General features: G+C 43.9%; 1 protein-coding gene across 1 annotated transcript in view; it reads right to left on the reverse strand.

The window, feature by feature from the left end:
- The window catches only part of NEK9 (NIMA-related kinase 9), a 31,956-nt gene that overhangs the window by 7,204 nt on the left and 6,744 nt on the right, over positions 1-18,008 (reverse strand). Inside the window, exons 2-15 of the mRNA XM_009319491.1 lie at positions 17,721-17,750; positions 16,797-16,974; positions 13,704-13,759; positions 12,734-12,804; positions 10,746-10,851; positions 7,971-8,102; positions 6,883-6,993; positions 6,229-6,293; positions 5,217-5,267; positions 3,930-4,122; positions 2,533-2,677; positions 1,378-1,578; positions 917-963; positions 5-80 (exon numbers count right to left, since the gene is read on the reverse strand). Coding sequence (XP_009317766.1) covers positions 5-80; positions 917-963; positions 1,378-1,578; positions 2,533-2,677; positions 3,930-4,122; positions 5,217-5,267; positions 6,229-6,293; positions 6,883-6,993; positions 7,971-8,102; positions 10,746-10,851; positions 12,734-12,804; positions 13,704-13,759; positions 16,797-16,974; positions 17,721-17,750 — 1,462 coding nt within the window. The remainder of the gene's footprint in view (positions 1-4; positions 81-916; positions 964-1,377; positions 1,579-2,532; positions 2,678-3,929; positions 4,123-5,216; positions 5,268-6,228; positions 6,294-6,882; positions 6,994-7,970; positions 8,103-10,745; positions 10,852-12,733; positions 12,805-13,703; positions 13,760-16,796; positions 16,975-17,720; positions 17,751-18,008) is intronic.

Raw genomic sequence — 18,008 nt, forward strand, 5'->3', positions numbered from 1 at the left:
TTGCCTCTCTGGGTGAGTAGAAAGTGCCCATCACAGCCACAGTGAACAGACACAATATTTAAGGTCTTCGGAACATCCACCTATGTGGAAGAAATATATCCCAAGAAAATCAAAATCCCAACACCTACTACATAGAAGCTGGCACATGGAAAACATACGGGGTTAGAGTAGTGGTTCAGCCAGTCTGGGCACTGATAACATCCAATGCAGTTATTTTGAATGAAGGTGCAAGAATATCATAAAGTCTATAGCATACTGAAACTCCAGTCACAACGCAGAAATTCAAGGCACTCTAGTCCTTGTGTGCAGACACTGGTGAGCCAGAACAGGAACCAGAAATGGGGTGCACAGGCATCCTGGCCAGCTGGGGTCTACGAGCACCACACCCAGTTAGCCAAGCAGGGCTTGGGTCTGTGTGCTGTGTGGGTGTGATACTGTGTGATCATAGATATTTGGCTTCCAGGCACATCCTTGTTGGTTTCTAACCCCCAATGGGTTAGATTACCTCAATTACCCCTAGCACTGTATTTCAAGACAGTTTTACTTTCAACTCATCTTTAACTCATTATGTCAAATTCAAAGACTCCCATTTGTTTGCACTGCTGCGAGTTTCCTCTACAGACTCGAGGTATGCAATTTGGTACTTCCTACTATGATTTCTACAACATTAAGTTTGGCATTTCCAGTTCCAGCTTGGAGATCAGAGCAACGAAGCTCTAAGTCATGATGCTGGCTGGTTTGGGAGTGACATGTCCCTCTGCCGAAACGAAGCAAAATAAAGTGAGGAAGTTAAAACCCTCGCAAACTCTATGATAGCTCAGAAAAAACACCTGAGCCTCAGACAGTTAATATTTCCAAACAGCAACTAATTTGGATTTATGCCCATGCAGATTTTGAGAAGTAGTCACAGCCCTACCTTCTGAGGGGTGTAGTGATCTTCTTCTGAATCCAAGCCCAAGCGCCCTGCCATCAGTGAAAACACTACAGTTAGAAATGGCCTCACAAGGTGCCCACCCCTAAGAAATGGTATTGTCTCTCCATAGTCCCAAAGGAATCTCTCTACAGAACTAGAAACCTGCTCCCCTACATGCATCACTGCCTGCCAATCCTCAGGGTAATCCAACCCCACTCACAGAACAACTGCCCTACCGACAAGGAAGCCAAGCGGCACCCTAGAGCTTCCCAGAGTAAAGTCCCAAGGGCTCAGTCCCCAGCTCCCCATTCTTACAAGGAAAGAAAGCCCCAAAGAAACAATGTTCTTTGCCCCCAGGACATACCAGACTGCCCTCACCCAGGCCCTGCATTACACACCTGCACCAAGCTGCTTTCTGGAGCGGGCATGCCCCACTGCCTTTAGCTTCCAGGGAAACTACCTACCATACTCCCCACAGCCCCACGTGTAAACTTCTCTGTTCCTGGTCAGCACTGCCACATGGTTATCTCCACACGAGACCTGCTCCACAGGGTTGGTAAGAAAGAAATCCAGCTGCAGGGGCTCAAGCACTTCAGAGCCATAAGCCTTGTCAATGCCAATGCATCCATAATAGTCCGAGCCAAAGGCATACACCTGGCCCTCATCTGAAAGACACAAGGGAAGCTCGGTCAGCACACAGAGCTTGTATTAGGCTGCATATTAACCTCTTAGGACACGGCCAGAGCAACCTCTTTTCTGTAATCATCCTCCTCTTCAGTGCAGAAGAATGTCATCAGGAGAATATGGAGTCCGTCCTTGTTCACATTAAGATGGATGACCTTACACCACAACCTGCAGCTATTTCAGGCCACCAGTGTCAAAAAAATCTTGGGTTGAACCTGCCACTTTCTTTAACAGAAACCCACAAATTGATCCTGTGGCTCCCTAAGTCACTCTTCCAGCACACTGAGCATCTGAGCTTCTCTCTGTCAAACCTCTGCTTTTCCAGCACTGGCAAAATAAGCTGGAAACTACCTTATTGAGAATTACGTTTTCATGGGTAAAGCGAGATTCAGATTCTTCCATAACAGACAACACCACAGTTAGCACATCTTCAAAAGTATGAGCAGGGTTAGAACTAGAGACAGCTACCAGGTCTCAAGCTTTCTGCATTAAATAGCAAATCTCAGATACACATCTTCTTTTATCATTGGGTGACTCCTTCCCCACACAGTCCAAAAAGAGTTTCAAACACACTGACATTCTTGACTTCAGGCTCCTCTGTCTTTAATACAGGCATGTATGGAGGCAACACATGCACTGGTAAGAGCAGGGACTCTGCACAGCCACAGGGAGCTGTGCTCAACACCCAGCTTCATCACTGAAAAGGAGCACATCCTTAGCAAAACACCCAGCCTTCTTGGGAGTCAATTCCTTCCTCTGTATAATAATGTTGATCTACCTCCACTACTGCACCTACTATCTTCAAAACTGAGGGGTGAGTAACATATGGGACTTTCTCCTTTGTGCACAAAGCTGCTCTGCTAATCTTACTGTGAAGGCAAACATCTCCACAGCACAGCAAAGTGAAGGGACGGTGATTCCCTTCCAGCTCTCACCTGTGATGCACACTGTGAAATCATCTCCACAGGATACCTGGCGAATGGCTTTTCCCTGAAGCTTCTCAACATGCTTTGGCTGCCGGTAGGAAGCTCTGTCTCCATGTCCCAGCTGCCCGTGCAACTTGGTGCCCCCCTGCATATTCTGCAAGACAGAAACATCTGGTAAGGTTATGTATTCACAACTCCAGAGATGGTGCCAATAATTGCAGCACCTCGAATGAACAACAGAAGACAGCATAGAGCAAGAGAAAGCGAGTTAGTTACCTTAGAGAAGAGACTCTTATCTGCTATGTAGCATAACAGCAGGCAACATTCTAAATGGCAGCACAGGCTTTCAGGCAGTTATGCACTAACAAGGAGTGATCTGGTCTCAGACCACCAGCTGGTGAGGAATCCCATCCTCACTTTTTCATCTGCCAGGCTACAGAACCCGCTCCCTGCTGCAGGACTGAAATTCATCCTTCAGCTTTTTGACCTACTTTTCTAAATCCTAATGGCTGCAAAGAAACCCATAACATGAAATAAACGTCACTGAAGTGGCCAGACCTACCAATTCTACAGGAAAAACAAAACAACTCTGAGTAGTGTTGAAGCTAAAACTAAAATATTAATAGCCAGCTGAAAGTTTTCGGTGGCCATTCTTACAGGAACATCCAGCAAATGACTTAAGTTGCTCTCCTCCCCTTTGGTTCTCTTTCTTCTCTCACCCACCTACCAGTATTTTCTAATCTGTCTTAACTGATTCTGTTATCATCAATACAAAAGCCTGTGGAAGCCTGGAGGTGCAGAATACCTCCATGTCACTGACCATCTAAGCCCAAGAAGACTGGATTAAATTGTTTTAAACGCATTATATGCCAACATTTTTTTAATTCACTCTAAACTATTACAGAATTTCCACTCATCATAAAAAGCAGTATAGTTTAGTATAAGGCATCTCTGGTTTCATCCACAAGTTACCTCACAGATGACACCTGTATTACAACAAGGTCACTCATCCCACCCATTCTGATCTCAGAAAACCTTCCTCAAAAATACACGGGCCAACAGAGCATCACAAACCCTCCAGTGCATTTCCAGTAGTCAGGAAGGGGAGGAAGAGATGTTTGACTCAGTGTCTGGGCCTACAAGTCCACCACCTACAATCTTCAAGTGCACAGCAAGTCTCCAATACACTTCCTGTCATGCTGGAAAACTTCTCCCAAAAACACGCTTGCCTCGGGAGACTCGGGTCAGCCCTGAAGCAAATGGCCTCACAGTGTCCACTGCAACCAGATTTCTCCTCTTCCAAGCTGCTTGCCCATCTGATTCTACCAGGCTCATGAACAGTCAGCAGTGGATTCTGGACTCTCCTCTCCCACCCTTACCCCCTTCCTGCAGTTTCTCTCACTTACCACCCAGGTGTAGAGTTCCTTCTCCACTGTCACCACAGCGAAGTGAGTATTACCAGCACACACCTGGCGTGCACTGCAACCACTTTTGATGGCATCCAGCTTCTGGGGGGTGGACTTCCCACCCCCCCAGACATACACCTCACTAGTGCGTGAAGTCACCACTGCAATGGGAGCCTCATTCACAGTACTTGACCTGCACAAGACCCCCCCCCCAAAACACACAGGCTTTTAATAATGAGTTTGCGTTCACTGTAATCACTCATTTTCCTACTGTTGTCTATCAGTTTCCCCTTCACAACCATTCATGGTTTTTATTTTCACAAACTTTTCTCTTTGTTGAGTGGTTGTGAGGCCTCAACTGCTACAGAGAGACTCAGCATCAAACCTGTCTCAGAGCAGCAGAGAAAGTATGCTCCAGGAAGCATTTTGGAATGCCTACAATCCAATTTTATGTCATTTAAAAAGTCCGGGCTTTCACTGAATGGCCATGGAGCTGTTCTCATTTGTGAAAAATGAAAGCCTTACAAACGGTCATGAAATCTTGCTCAAAATACAGAAGCATCCAAAAGTTTCTAAATTCCCTTCCTCCTCTTTATTTAAATTACAGGCTTCCATCTGAGCGCAAAAATGTAACTCTTTGATGCAGGTAAGAATCAATTCACAAGCAGATTGCAAAATGGAATTTGTAATCAAAGCAAACTGTTTGTGAGCAACCCATGAACTGGAACAACTTCACATAAAGTGCTCAGATGGTACTTCCAAGTTTATGAGAAAAAAAGGTCAAATTCTATCTGACAAATCAACAGAAAAACAGCTATACATGTCACGGAAGCTATCTGCTTCACGGAGCAATCCTGCTTACAGGCTTGCTGGGGACTGTGGAGAACTTCTGCATATATCCAGTTTTATGAAAGATATTTGTATTAATTTAATATTCAACATTCAGACAGTCACATTCTTCTTGCTCAGGGGAATCTGTGTGAAAGGAGGGATCTACATTACAACCTCAGATATGTAGGCTGTAAAGACTACATCCTCAGTAGGACATATTAGAGCTGTACGGGACCTGCTGAGGCAAGGCTCCAGCCATACATAAACAGGATATAAAAGGTAGAGTAAAACACGGAAAAATAACCATGTAACAACCATGTCAAATTCCCAGCATTAGGGATCTTCTGAACTACACTATTCCATTAAGGTTGTCATAGACTAACATTCTCAGCAAAATTCCTCTCTGGGGAGCTGTTCTCTCCAGACCTCCTTTCAAACACATGCCCAAATAATTACCTTGGTCGCTTATTTGGCCCATTAAGCAGTGTGACTTTCTCTTCCATCTCCCTGCCAAAGGAGAAAAAGCATTTTAGGAAACAGTAACATCGCCCAAAGCAATTTACTGACAAGCAGCACACACAGACTGCTTTCCTTTCCAATAAAATGCTGCTCCCTCTTGGAGGAAATGCGGCAGCTGTTCACCAGCTCACAGCAATACACAGTAAGTAGGGCAGAAGTAATGTACCATATAGCTAACAAACTTCCAGGAGAGCTGAGGACAAAAAACTACATATATACCAGAATGTGGCCAACCAATACCCATGTTGCACAAGGATGACCTTAAATGGCTAAATGCTATCAGGATTTGGGCTTTTACTAGTGCATACAGCAATACAAAACTCAAACTTTGCTGACCACCAAGTAAAAGAATCTTGGTATAAAGGACTAAGTCTGCTGTCCCCAAAGCAACCAATGTGGGATCCAACCAGTCCAGAATTATGGTCCACCTTTCATAAAAAGACAGTGTGTGCAGGCTGATGGTCAAACTAAGCTATAATGGGCCACTTTCAATGCAACTCTCTCCAGAAGAGGGAGGCAACAAAGGGAGAAAGCAAGGGTATCTATACTGCATGGTATGTATATTTTGAAAGGCCTTTTCCAATGACCATAGGAGGATCTCTGTGACCCTTCATTCACAGAGATTTGAAGAGCAGGAATCAACATTCCTTAAAGGAGCCTCAGAAAGGGATGCCTCAAGGTTCTCAATACAACAACTTCTAAGACAAAGGATGCAGAGACCTTTCTCACCATACCCATGCACCAACAGAATATAGGGATTGATCAGAAGACAAGACAGCAAGAATGCACTTCTCTCCTAAAGAGGATAAAGTGCACTTCAACACCTGCCTCATGTCAGGCCAAATTAACTTAAGGACTTTGCTACAAAAGTATAAATGCCATTAGTCTGCACAAACCCTCCTATTCTCCCTGACGCCTGTCCAGGTTTCAGGCAAGACCATCTGATTACCTCCTGCGTTTGCTGAGAAGGGGATGTTCAAGCAATTCATCTGCAGTGGGTCTCTTCTCTGGATCCTGAAAGAAGCAAGCAACAAGTCATTCTCTGGGAAATGCTCATCATCTACAACGAAATCTTGGGCCAGAAGACCTCATTCAAGCCTGCATGGATCTCCTTCCCTGACTCCCTTCAGAAGGGAAAGGAATTAATTCAAATATTTCGAACAAATAGGGATAAATGCCAGGGATGTGCAGGAGGTACCTCTGAAGGTATCAATACAATGTTTGCTTTCAAGAAATTAATTCCCTACAGAAAGCCAGGGTCACGGTCAGAAAGCCAGAACCTTAAGAGACTGTACTGAGATGATGCCCCCACCTCTGCAGCACTGCATTAGAAAATAATTGCTTCTGCTAGCCCATTAAATAATTGTCATCAGAGTAAACCCAGCACCCCTCCAGAACCTGCAGGACTGAATGGCATCTTGAGACAATGCTTTCAGAGGACTGGAGGAAGCCCAGCTTTAGTGATGCCTCAGGCCTCACAGAAATTACCCTGCATGAACAGCCCTCATGCTGAAACAGGCATGTCATTCCCCTTCACCCCTGAATTCCATGGCTTAGGCAGCTGGGAAGGGGTGTCTGAAAATTAAAAAAGTATTTCACCAACCTGATCAAGGCAGGAATTCACCATCTGGATCAGCTCCCGGGAGTAGACAGTGGAATCAACCTCCATGGCGCGATTTCCCTGTACAATCTTCACACAAAGGTTCAGGGGATTCTAGGCAGAAACCAGAAACCAGCTGTAAGGGAACTGAACTGGACAAGGTATCCAACGGGGAGAGATGCTACAGGACACCACTATTTTCTTCCTCCTTCTCTGATCAGGATGCATCCTTCTTCTTCCCTGCCTGGTAGGTTCTCCAGAAACCTAATAATAATTCCTGCAGAAATGGTGCCTCTGATAGCTAGGACTTGGTGGCAACATCCAGCTTTTCACCAAATTCCCTAACAGTGGAGGAAGGATAGGTTTATCTCTGCGTGGAATCTCCTATGCAGCATATTGCCATTGAAACACTGCACAGCAGCAAAGCTACTGGGGACTTGGTAGCCATGATGAGAGGAAGTCAGGAAAGGATGGCATTTCCACATCAGCTCTCTAAGGGTTACAAAATCTTGCACCATGGCAGCTAGCAGCTTTTCCCATCTCACGGCACAAGCTGGCAAATCACATATGCCAGCCAGCAATGCTCCCTTTCACCCTCTCCATGCCAGCTTGACCACACTTCTCTTGCACCCAAACTTTGAGAAAGGCTAACAGGATTAAATCCTATGAAATCCAAAGGCTGGAATTTTTCACTACAGAATGCTGCACAGAAAATTCACAGCTAGTAACACTGAAAAAAACCCAAGAAGACTAAACAGCCACAAACTTCCTCCTTGTAGAGAAAAGGATGTTTCATTCACAACCACGATACAAATTAGCACAGCTTGTGTTCTGTATCTGGTAAACCCAGGGCTGCAGACAAGGGTGGGTTTGGCAGAAGCCAGAGAGGCACCTGCAGTGCAGGGTAGGGGAAATCACGCAGACATTTTCTCTGGCTATAGTTGGCACTCCCAGGCCACTGTTTTCTTAATCAGCAGATTTAAACAACAATGAAAGAAAAACATGAGTTAAGAAAGCTATGAGCCAAGTGTGAATCTTAGGGTGATAAAAAAAATAAGGTTACTCAGTACCATCCTGGTTTGCAGACTTACAGTAGCATCAAAGGTCCTCTTCAGAGTAAGCAGCTCAAAGATGACACAGCCCACAGCCCAAATATCTGATTTGAAGTTGTATTTCACACCCTGGCAGAGTTCTGGGGACATGTAATATGGAGTTCCCACCAGCTAGGAAAAATAACGTTTAAAAATCAGAAATGATCCAGCAGCCTTCAATTCAGGAGTTCTGCATCCATCATGTTCACACAGGCCCATGAGCATCAGAGCTAGACACAGATCTGACACAGCACTGAAGTGACTAGAGGGATGGGACGTTGGAGGGATGGGAATGACAAGCATGTTTCTTCCCTTCTCATCCACAAGCCTGTGCCTGCATTTCTTCAAAGATCCTAGACACCTCTCTGCTCGGATCCTGATGTGGTACATAATGCTCAATAGAGTAGTAGTCGTGAGAACGCAGCAAGGACTTGCCCCTCTCAAGTATACTGCATTTAGAGGTAGTCAGGGGCTTACGCACTGACCAACCCTTATGTATGGAAACCCTCATAAGAGGTTGAGGGAAAAGGGATCTAGCAAAGCTTCCAAACACAGATGCCAGCCCATGGCTGCGGAGCCACTCTGTCCGATCACAAAGTACTGCCAGGACAAAGGCTACTTTGTCTCCAATGGAAGAGGGGTTACTTTTGGGTCAGTAAGTAGAAAGCTGGCCTGAGTCCCACCTGAAAGGCTTCCACTTCCGAAGTGGGCTTTCCTCAACAATTGGTTTAAAACAAACACCCCGCACCACACACAAAATCCCAAACCCCAGCATTTAAATACAGAAGCCCTCCCAGCTACAATAGAAGTAGTGGCATAGCTCAAAGTCACAACAAGGAGACACAGAACAAACATGATAAAAGGTGTAAGAATGAAGCTTCCAGATGAATGGAGCTCATTCCCTAGCAAGGAACTAGACAGCGAAATAAAATGAGAAAGACAGAATTTAAAAGAAGGGGAAATATTTATAGTTGCCCTCTTTTCACCTCTCTCAGCAAAGCTCCAAGGACTACAAAGCTTGCCTTTCATTAGTCTCTGCTAGTACCTAATGGGCCCATTCAGAATCTGCCATCTCCCATTTGCCGTTACAGAGCATGACAGCTACAGAGCTATGCGAGTCCTAGCCATGGGAAGGTTTAGGAGCCCACCTAGCTGGAGTATCATATGGAGAACTAGGACACTGCACCTAAACCTTTTTTAAGCAAAGGATAATGTAAGCTTTCTGTAAGAAAGACAGACATATTTTCTATATCTTCCTTGGTAAATGGGAGAAAGAATGATAAATTAAGAAATCAGTGTTTAGTAAGCAAGATGTAAACATTTTACAAAATCGTAATTTGACTGCTACAATTACAAATAGTGACAATAACATGTTTTGCACTCATTTCACAAAAAATGACTTCCAGACCACCACTGATCATTAGATCACAAATTGAGCAATTAGCCCAGAGCACAGCCAGCATATACAGAATGAAATACGGCTGAAAGTATGTAGTTTGAAATTTTTCAAAAGTGAAAAAGGAAAAAAAAAGCTCACGGGTGCAGATGAAGACACACAACACAGGCAAAAACAAACCTGGAAATTCATAGCATAGACTGCACTTTCTCTGAAAGCCAGAAGACCATGAAAAATGTGATGCAACAGAAGTGGTTTTGCTGCAGCCCAGCTTAGCGAGGGCTTTATGCAGTAGCCTTCAGTTCCCACTTACTGTGCAACTGCACTATAGCACTCATGTTCTGGAAGGAGGTTGGCAAGTATTTAACTACACATCCTAACAGAACACCAATAGCTTGCATTAAATCTAATAATACGGCCTGGTAAGGGGAAGTGCAAGCTGGCTTGCATCCCAAACTATAATAAAGGCCTTTAGCAGATAGGAGCTCCAGGCAACGTCTCCCTTTCCAAGCCTAGTGCTCACCACAGAAATTAATGGAGCTGGGAAATCCAAGCTGAGCCTTTCAGGTGCCTACAATACAGCTTACCCTGTCTCATAACTCTGGCTGCAAAACTGCTTTCTGGAAGGGTCTGGAACAAAGCCAAGCTTGACAGCCTTCTGGTAGAATTAATCTCTCCTACAAAGCTTTGCCCCCCTCCAAGAGCATTACCAATAAACCATACACCTGGTTACCATAAGAAGCACAGGTGCCTTTCTTGCTTCTTTGTAACTCAGTTCAGAGCCTGAGTATTAAAGAGATAGGAGACGTATCTATGGCATGATGCAATGTCAGGCAAGCACATCCAAGCTATCTCGGATCCAGCTGAGGCAAAATGTCCCTCTTAGTACAGCAGCATGACCAAATAAATTTAATTTGCTAAGCTGGGCATAACTAGCCCAGAGGGAGAGCGCTGTACCGATGTGACTATACTGCTGTCGCTGTACCTTTGGATAGCACCGCCATTGTGTTACACAGATTCACCTTTGGAAGTACCATGCCTAGGTACTGGGGAAAGAAGAGCAGTGCTCTCTAGCACAGCTATACTGGCTCTGGCACAATTCCATGCCCACAGTGGCACGTATCTTTAGTCTACTGCTGCTTTGCAGAGAGGCAGAGACACAAAAGGTAACCTGGGAGCAAGGATAACTGCAGGCTGCAACACACCAGCAAATATGCCAATGTTAGTGAGATAACACTGAGGGAAGTTGAGGGGAGAGGGAAAGGAAAACCACAGAAAACAAGCAGCAAGAATGTACAGCATCCCTGGTCTTCTGCAAGGCATGCAGAGATGAAAGAAAAACACACCTCAGTTTGCACACAAAGAAGGCAGATACTCACAGTCTCAGCCATAGAGTACTCAGAGTTCAGCTTCTTTGCCAACCCATAGTCTCCCAATTTAATCAGGTTTGCCTTGGTTAGAAAGATATTTAATGTCTTTATATCTCTGAAAGGAGAAAAAGAAATGCAGACATTCAAATATATTTCCGGATTTCACAGTTTTCCACACACTATTATACCTCCCCCCCAAAATGAGGTACTTGCTACTCTGCCAGCACACTCTCTCACACACACAGAGCTCTCCAAAGGCAATTTGACCCCAAGTACCGGGGCAGTACCTGCAGTTATCCATGTTTCATCACATGCCCACACAAACACAATACAGTCTAAAAAGCTCAGGCTCAACACCTATGTAAAGGCCACAGATCAAAGATAGTTCTTTTCCCCCTCTCAGTCTCTTCTTGTATGAAGGTCATCGAGCAGGTCTTATTTTTCTTGGTTTTATAAATAGACCCAAGCCAGGAGTCGCTGAGCTCACTAAAAACATAAATGTATGCATGAATATGTATGTATGCAAATAAACACACACAGAAGGTGTGAAACAGATGCCACTCTAGAACTTAGGCGTAACATCCCTCTACCTTACGCCTCAAGAACAACTCTTTAAAACGTGACATACTATGCCCAGAAGATCAAAAGGCTGATGGCCACAAAAATGCTGAACTCCAAAACTCATTGAAAACACTTTCTCCCAGACAGAATAATTTATATGTGGTTTCACAGATCAATATAAGAGGCTGTAAATACAGAGAGGAAGCCCCCACAGTATGATACGCTTCCCATGGCCAACACTTGATAACACCCCCTTTTCCTAACGTACCATCAACAACTTCCCAGTGTAGATCAGGACAACATCAAGTAAAGCAGCACTTTGCATTCATCCACTTGGGGCATCGCAAAGTCCTGGGTCACTCTGACAATGTCTGCAGCAGAAGGAAATCACTGCAAACATTTAAATAACTGTTCAATTCATTATTATGGAAGGATTTGGGGCCACCCATGTTCCTAGACTGTGAACCCTGCTGTGAAGATGGGCAACAGAGGTGGTAAGCAGGAGATCACTGCAAAGCAGGACAGACATGACATCCGCTTTAGGTCAAAAACTTAGGCACTACTTTGTTGAGTGTAGGGTACCAACCCTTCATTAGCAAGGCTTGCCAATTACCAAAGATTTAGAATGGCAGCAACCAGGATGCTGTCCCACAGAAAACATCCTCACACAGCTATGCTCAACAGTTAGAGAAGGATGTTGTGCAGCACACGATCCAACCATGCTGGAAACAGCTGTCTACCTGTGCGGTACTCCTCAGAACATCATGGCCTCCTTGAAGCACACATAAGCCGTGAAATTTACCCCTCCCAAACAGAAAAGGGCAACAGAAGAAGGTAATTAGCTACTCATTAAAATCTCAGAGTCAATGTCAAAATTACCACTACCAGCTAACAAGCTTTATTACTTCCTTAAGTAACAGGCTGAAGAAATGAGAATCAGCCAAATGCAGGACAAATCTGCACACGGGTTATATTACAGCAACACACCGATGCAAAGTCTTCATCACTGTTAGCCTCCAGGAATTACAGGATGTACATGTTGGTTTGAAGCTATTAATTGTGGAGCGGGTAGGAAGTACCTTTGGCCTGTGGTAACTGCTCTTCCTACCCACTTTAGCAAACATCATTTATGTGCTATGGCAATAAAGGGCCAATTTACTTACTTCCTACACGGATTAACTCTTTGTTGACAAAGCTGCAGCATCAAGACAGCAATTCCATTTTCATACATAAAATTTCTTGCACATTTATCACAAGATGGTTTCTAGCCCAATAAAAATTCTTTACAGAAGTGACACTTAACATCTAGGCAGTCCAGCTATGCTTTGGAGAAAAGGTCAGGGCTTGCTTGAGTAGCAAAGGCTACTCAAAGGAGTTCTGCACTCACATCCATGAAGCGCACTGGTTACCTTAGCTTTACCGCATGACACACTTACCTGTGAAGAATTCCTGCTCGATGAATGCAGCTCACAGCTGATGCAATTTGAAAGAGATACCAAACCACCACCTGCAAAGGTAGGAATAAAAGCCTTATATGAGGCTCAACCCCCCACCCCTCCCCCTCCCCAAACACCATACGTCCCTGTCACCCAGAGGCACAGCAGGAGGGCCTGACCATACCATTTAGATGCTTTTTCAGGAGTATGAAAATTTAGAATTTCCTGTTTTGGAAATCTCTGAAAAGATATTCCAAAAGGTAGATTGTTCTAGTGCTGTTCATAGTGTCTGTCGTGACAAGCATCACAGAATTCAATGAGTGAAAAGACTTAGGAATGACAGCTAATGACCACCTGGAAAAGATCTACAGTTGGGCTCTCTGGAATATGAACTGGGACCATTTAATATCCACCATGAGCCAGAAGGCCTTAAAAGTCATTATATGATGTAAATAAGTGCAATCATTAACCACCTCAGCATGAGGTGGAAGCAGACAGTAGAAAATAAGTTTAAAAAAACAAAGACAGACAAAAAAAAAAAAGGAACAAGAAAAAAAATCTATGGTGAGACAGATTAAAGGTAATTACTCAGAAAAGAACCTACAAAATGGTTAAGAAGAGAGAGAAATTGAGTACCAATCAGGAAGAAACACAGAACAGAAAGAGGTTGTAAAGCTAAATGTTAGCCAAGATGATAAGGTGACCAAAGTCAGTTGAGTGCTCTCTTTCATTATTCCTCCCTAGGAAGTTTATAAGGCTTATAGACAGCCAAAAAGGAAAATTAAAAGTTTCTGATAGTCCATAAATGCTTGCAATATTCAACAGGAGAGGAAGGATGTCAGTCCCCAGATACACACCGAAATTCCCCACCAGCACTATGAAAAAAACGTTGTATAAATACTCAGATAACCAGACAGATCCCCAGAACATTAGGCCAGCCCCACTGCTCCCTCAAACCAGTCCAAATTACCTCTTCTTCAAATAACTTGTCTTTCTGCCGCAGAATCTTATCGTAGAGGTTCCCTCCTGTAATTACAAGCGAGTGAGAAAGACAGGTTCATCTTAGTTAATGGCAGCAGTTACTCCACTCAGGAACTGCTGGGAATACTCAAATCCCCTAAGAGATCTGATGAATCACTACAGCTCTCCCTCAGCACTCGTCACTTAAACTGGTCAGGCACTCACAAAATTAAGTTGTTCTTCCATCTAAGAACTTCACCGGCATATCTAAGCTTAAGCAGAGATGATTCTTCTTTAACACCACCATTTAATACTCTCTGAAAAGTGAATCAGTGAGATAGACTAGCAGTCCCTACCTTTTTACCTGTAAGCGCTTCTTGGGATATGTAAACATTTATAACCGGTACACCAAATCATGTGAGATTGTCCTGCTCAGCGTTATATAGAAATAAATAATACATTAAAAAAAGAGAAAGAAAGCAATTGTAAGTTCAGAGTAGTCCCTGAAAGCACAACTTACTGCCTTTCCCCACTTACTGCCTGGCTCTGACCTGCCTCTCTCCTTCATCTGCCCTGCCAAGTACATCAATGCAGAATTCGCGAAGGGTTGACAACAGCAGCAGCACCAACAGAAGCCTGAAATCAGCAGACTCTTCAGGGCACCTCACAATTTCAAGACTGAAAATCAAGGAGAGCTAAAAGAAATGATGCTGTGGGCTGCAGGCAGAGAGACTCACTGCCAGATTAGCATCCTACCAGTAAATCCCAAATCTCTGATCACATCCTGTTGCTATTCCATTTCCAAATTATCATATATTACGTCCTAATAGTAATGGAACACCAGGCCCTTTCCCATTCCCAGGGGTATGGTGCAAGACAGCTTTCTGCTGTATGATTTCCATGGGCCTGTCAAGTTGTAGATGTCCAAAGCAGGTCGCAATGGCTCCTCTGCCCCCTTGAGGGACTTATTTCAGACTTGCACGTTAGGAAGATTTTTCTGATATTCTAACTAAGATTCCCTTTGCTTAATTTCTTCTCATTCAGCCTTGCTATAACCTTTCAACATTTCTTTTTTCTGCCTTATGTTCACGTTTGCAAATTATCTACAAATCACTCTTCACATTCACAATTTAACCAAAGTATTCACTTCTGCCTCTTCTTATGAACGTCTTTCCTAGCGATTAAGACTACGCAGGCTTTTAGTGAATTCTGTTCCTCATCTCTGATTTTTTGCCATCTGTTTTTGCAGCTTTTCTGAACCAAAGAGCAGCATGACAGGTACTACATCACCAAAATCCTACACAAGGAGATAAATAAGCTCTTGACTCAGATAACCAATACCTCTATGCACACATACTAAAAAGAAAAACAAATTACTTTCTTCTTTGTTTCATCTAATCACAACTAACCACCTGACACTCTATTCTCTCTTTAACAAATGTATTTTATAGGATATTTCTTCCCAAATCTATTTCAGATGTATTCACTGATGTTATCCCATGATAAATCCAAGTCTTATGGTACCATGATATACATACAGATCTATAGACAAATAAATCAATAACTTGGCTTCCTCCCTTTTAAAATGGGGACAATATTTACTCAAATTTGAAAGTCTTTCCTAGATCTCCGGAAGAGATGTGCCAATTAAACAGTAAAAATTTTGGATTATGAGGAGTGTCTGATAGCGACTAGTCCAGCCTTACTTTAAAGATTACTCACAAATTATCTTGGAGTTGTACACTGTAAAAAAAGCCACAGAAACAACTATTAACGCATTGGCAAAACCAATACCCATAAGTCTAAATGAGATTCCCTCTTTCTCGTGTCCCTAGTTCTGTACCACTCAGACATATTCAGGCAACGCAGGTTATATACTCATCTCTTGGTTATTGTCCCACAGTAAAACAGTTTAGAGACATTAACAAACATGTACAGACATCAGTACTATGCAGCTTCTCTCTATGCCCTCCAATGAATTTATAATGGCCCCAAGCATGCAGTCCTTTCGGGGCAGCTAAATACCTCACACAGAGTACTCCTAAAATAAATGGTGCATCAAAGAGCTAATTCCCCTACTCTTGCACTGGACTCCATCCTGCATAAGAACAAAAAGGAGAGAAGCAAAACCAGCTTTGGCCAACCTGCCAACCAGGGTGTTTGACACCCTTCAAAAATACTTTGCACAACTCTGTTGTCCTCCCCAACCTGTCCCAGTGAAAGCAATCTGTCTAAGATGGTAACAACATGATGATAGACCTTTCCACCAAAAAAAAGTTTCTGCTAATGAGCTAAGGCTTAACGTAACCCCCAAACACACACAGGATACCTAGCCAGGGGAGCTGTCCCACTCAAACAGGAACCATACTGCAGTCCTAGCTAGGTATCCTGTTCCAGCAGTATTAGCTGTACATGACCTCCTCTTCCACCTGACTAAGAGCAGCTGCAACTCAGACCCTCATATCAAATCCTTCTACCTCTCCATCCCAGCTGGGACTGTTTCCCCTGCAGCCTCCAAACAATACCATCTGATCTACTCTTGGATGGAATTTTAAAGTTTTCTCCACCACCAGGAGGACTGGATTTTTTCTTTTTAAATAGTAAACGCTGAAGTTGATAGCACAAGGCAGGAAAAAGTCTTGATTGCAGTGTGCCAGTAGATTTTTAAGCTTTGATTTATAGTTACCAAATGAAGGCGTCTATTTAAGTGACACTACTGAAAAACAGCCCCACTCTGTACTGACAGAGAGGCCCAAATATCCTCACGGTCTTTTCCCACTGTCCTCCTGAAAGAACACAGCAAGGCATATTAGAAGCGTACATTACCAATAACCCACTTCTTCCACTGCACCAGCACCACCATCAGCTACTCAGAAGACTCGAGAAATCATCGACTGCCTGCACTAACTACTGGGCTTCTTTCTCTGGCTCCTGAGAAACAAATCAATCAGAAGAGTTCTCAATCTCTTCTTCAGGAGCTATGCAGCAGAATTAAACCTCCGCTCTCCAGAGGACACCCCAGGAATACTCCCTGCAGGTTCTGCAGGAGGGTGACTCAGCAATGTGGCAGCCACCTGTTTGTAAGTGGGAGTAGGGATCTCACCATTACAGTACTCCAGCTCAATCAGCAGCGTGGTGTTATCCATGAAGTGATTGTAGTACGCGATGATGTTCTCATGCTGCAACAGCGCAAGGATAACGATTTCATTCAAAGCATCACGACGTTCCTTTTCTGACAGCCGGGTCAGGTCCACCTCCTTCCACACTACAAGTGAGTCATCCTGAAACACAAAAACATCTTTTAATTAAAAACACACTACTGTGAAGAGAACAGTATGTGCGTTTATAGCAGGAAATTAAAATTTCAGGAAAGGTAAAAAGACTTTCCTGCCTCTTACAGATTTCAGGCAAAGATTCTTCACAATAAGTTTTGAGGTTTTCTGTTTGTCGCTAGGAATAGTGATGGCCTGAAGCAATCTTTCTAGCTGGCCAGCACTTGCTTTGAAGAAAAAAAAAAAAAAGAAAACAAAAAAAACATACTACAAGGTTTCCAGGGAAAGACACAGAGTTTCTTTTGTTTCAATAAAGACTAAACATACTCCGGTTCAATAAAGGGAGAACAGTGTATTTCCAATCCCATAACTGTGGGATATTGTACAAGACCATAAACCATTACAAATACCCAGGTATTCCTAAAAAAAAAAAAAAAATTCAAGGAAACGAGAACAAATTTAGTTTGCCCTCGTTAGGCCCACCCACGCTGTCAGACACGCTATGAGTGATCTGTTAAGTGAACGGCGTTCACTCACAACTGTTTGAGCTGTGACACCACAGGGTCGCCTTCCCCCAGAAAAAAGCTGAAGAACTTCCCTCGGGAACCAAGTCAAGTGCTTTTCTTTGACAGCCGCTAAAAAGCACAACTACGATTGAACTGGATGGGATTAAACGACTTGGGAGCAACGGGAAGACTGGCTTTTCAGCCGTTTCCCCTGATTATGCTGAAATGCTGATCACGCGAGAGAGTTACCTGTATGAGATGCCCCCATGTCCTCTGTGACTGGAATAAAACATAGAAAAATGAGGAATCTATTAGCGTCAGAAGAGTCTCCACATCTCCCTATGAAACTTTAGGGGACCGAGAGACTGGCGGCACTCAAACGTGCCGAAACCCAAACCCTGTGCCCCTCGACACCGAGGGACGAAGTCGTCACTTCACACCTGGGCTGTTCCCGCCGGGGGCTGTCACCCAGGGGGCTGCTGTCACCCCAAGGGGCAAGCCCCGCTGCCGCCCTTCGGGAGCCCGGGCCTCCAAACC

The sequence above is a fragment of the Pygoscelis adeliae genome, unplaced genomic scaffold (assembly GCF_000699105.1).
Source record: "Pygoscelis adeliae isolate BGI_AS28 unplaced genomic scaffold, ASM69910v1 Scaffold71, whole genome shotgun sequence".
NCBI classification, from domain to species: Eukaryota; Metazoa; Chordata; class Aves; order Sphenisciformes; family Spheniscidae; genus Pygoscelis; species Pygoscelis adeliae.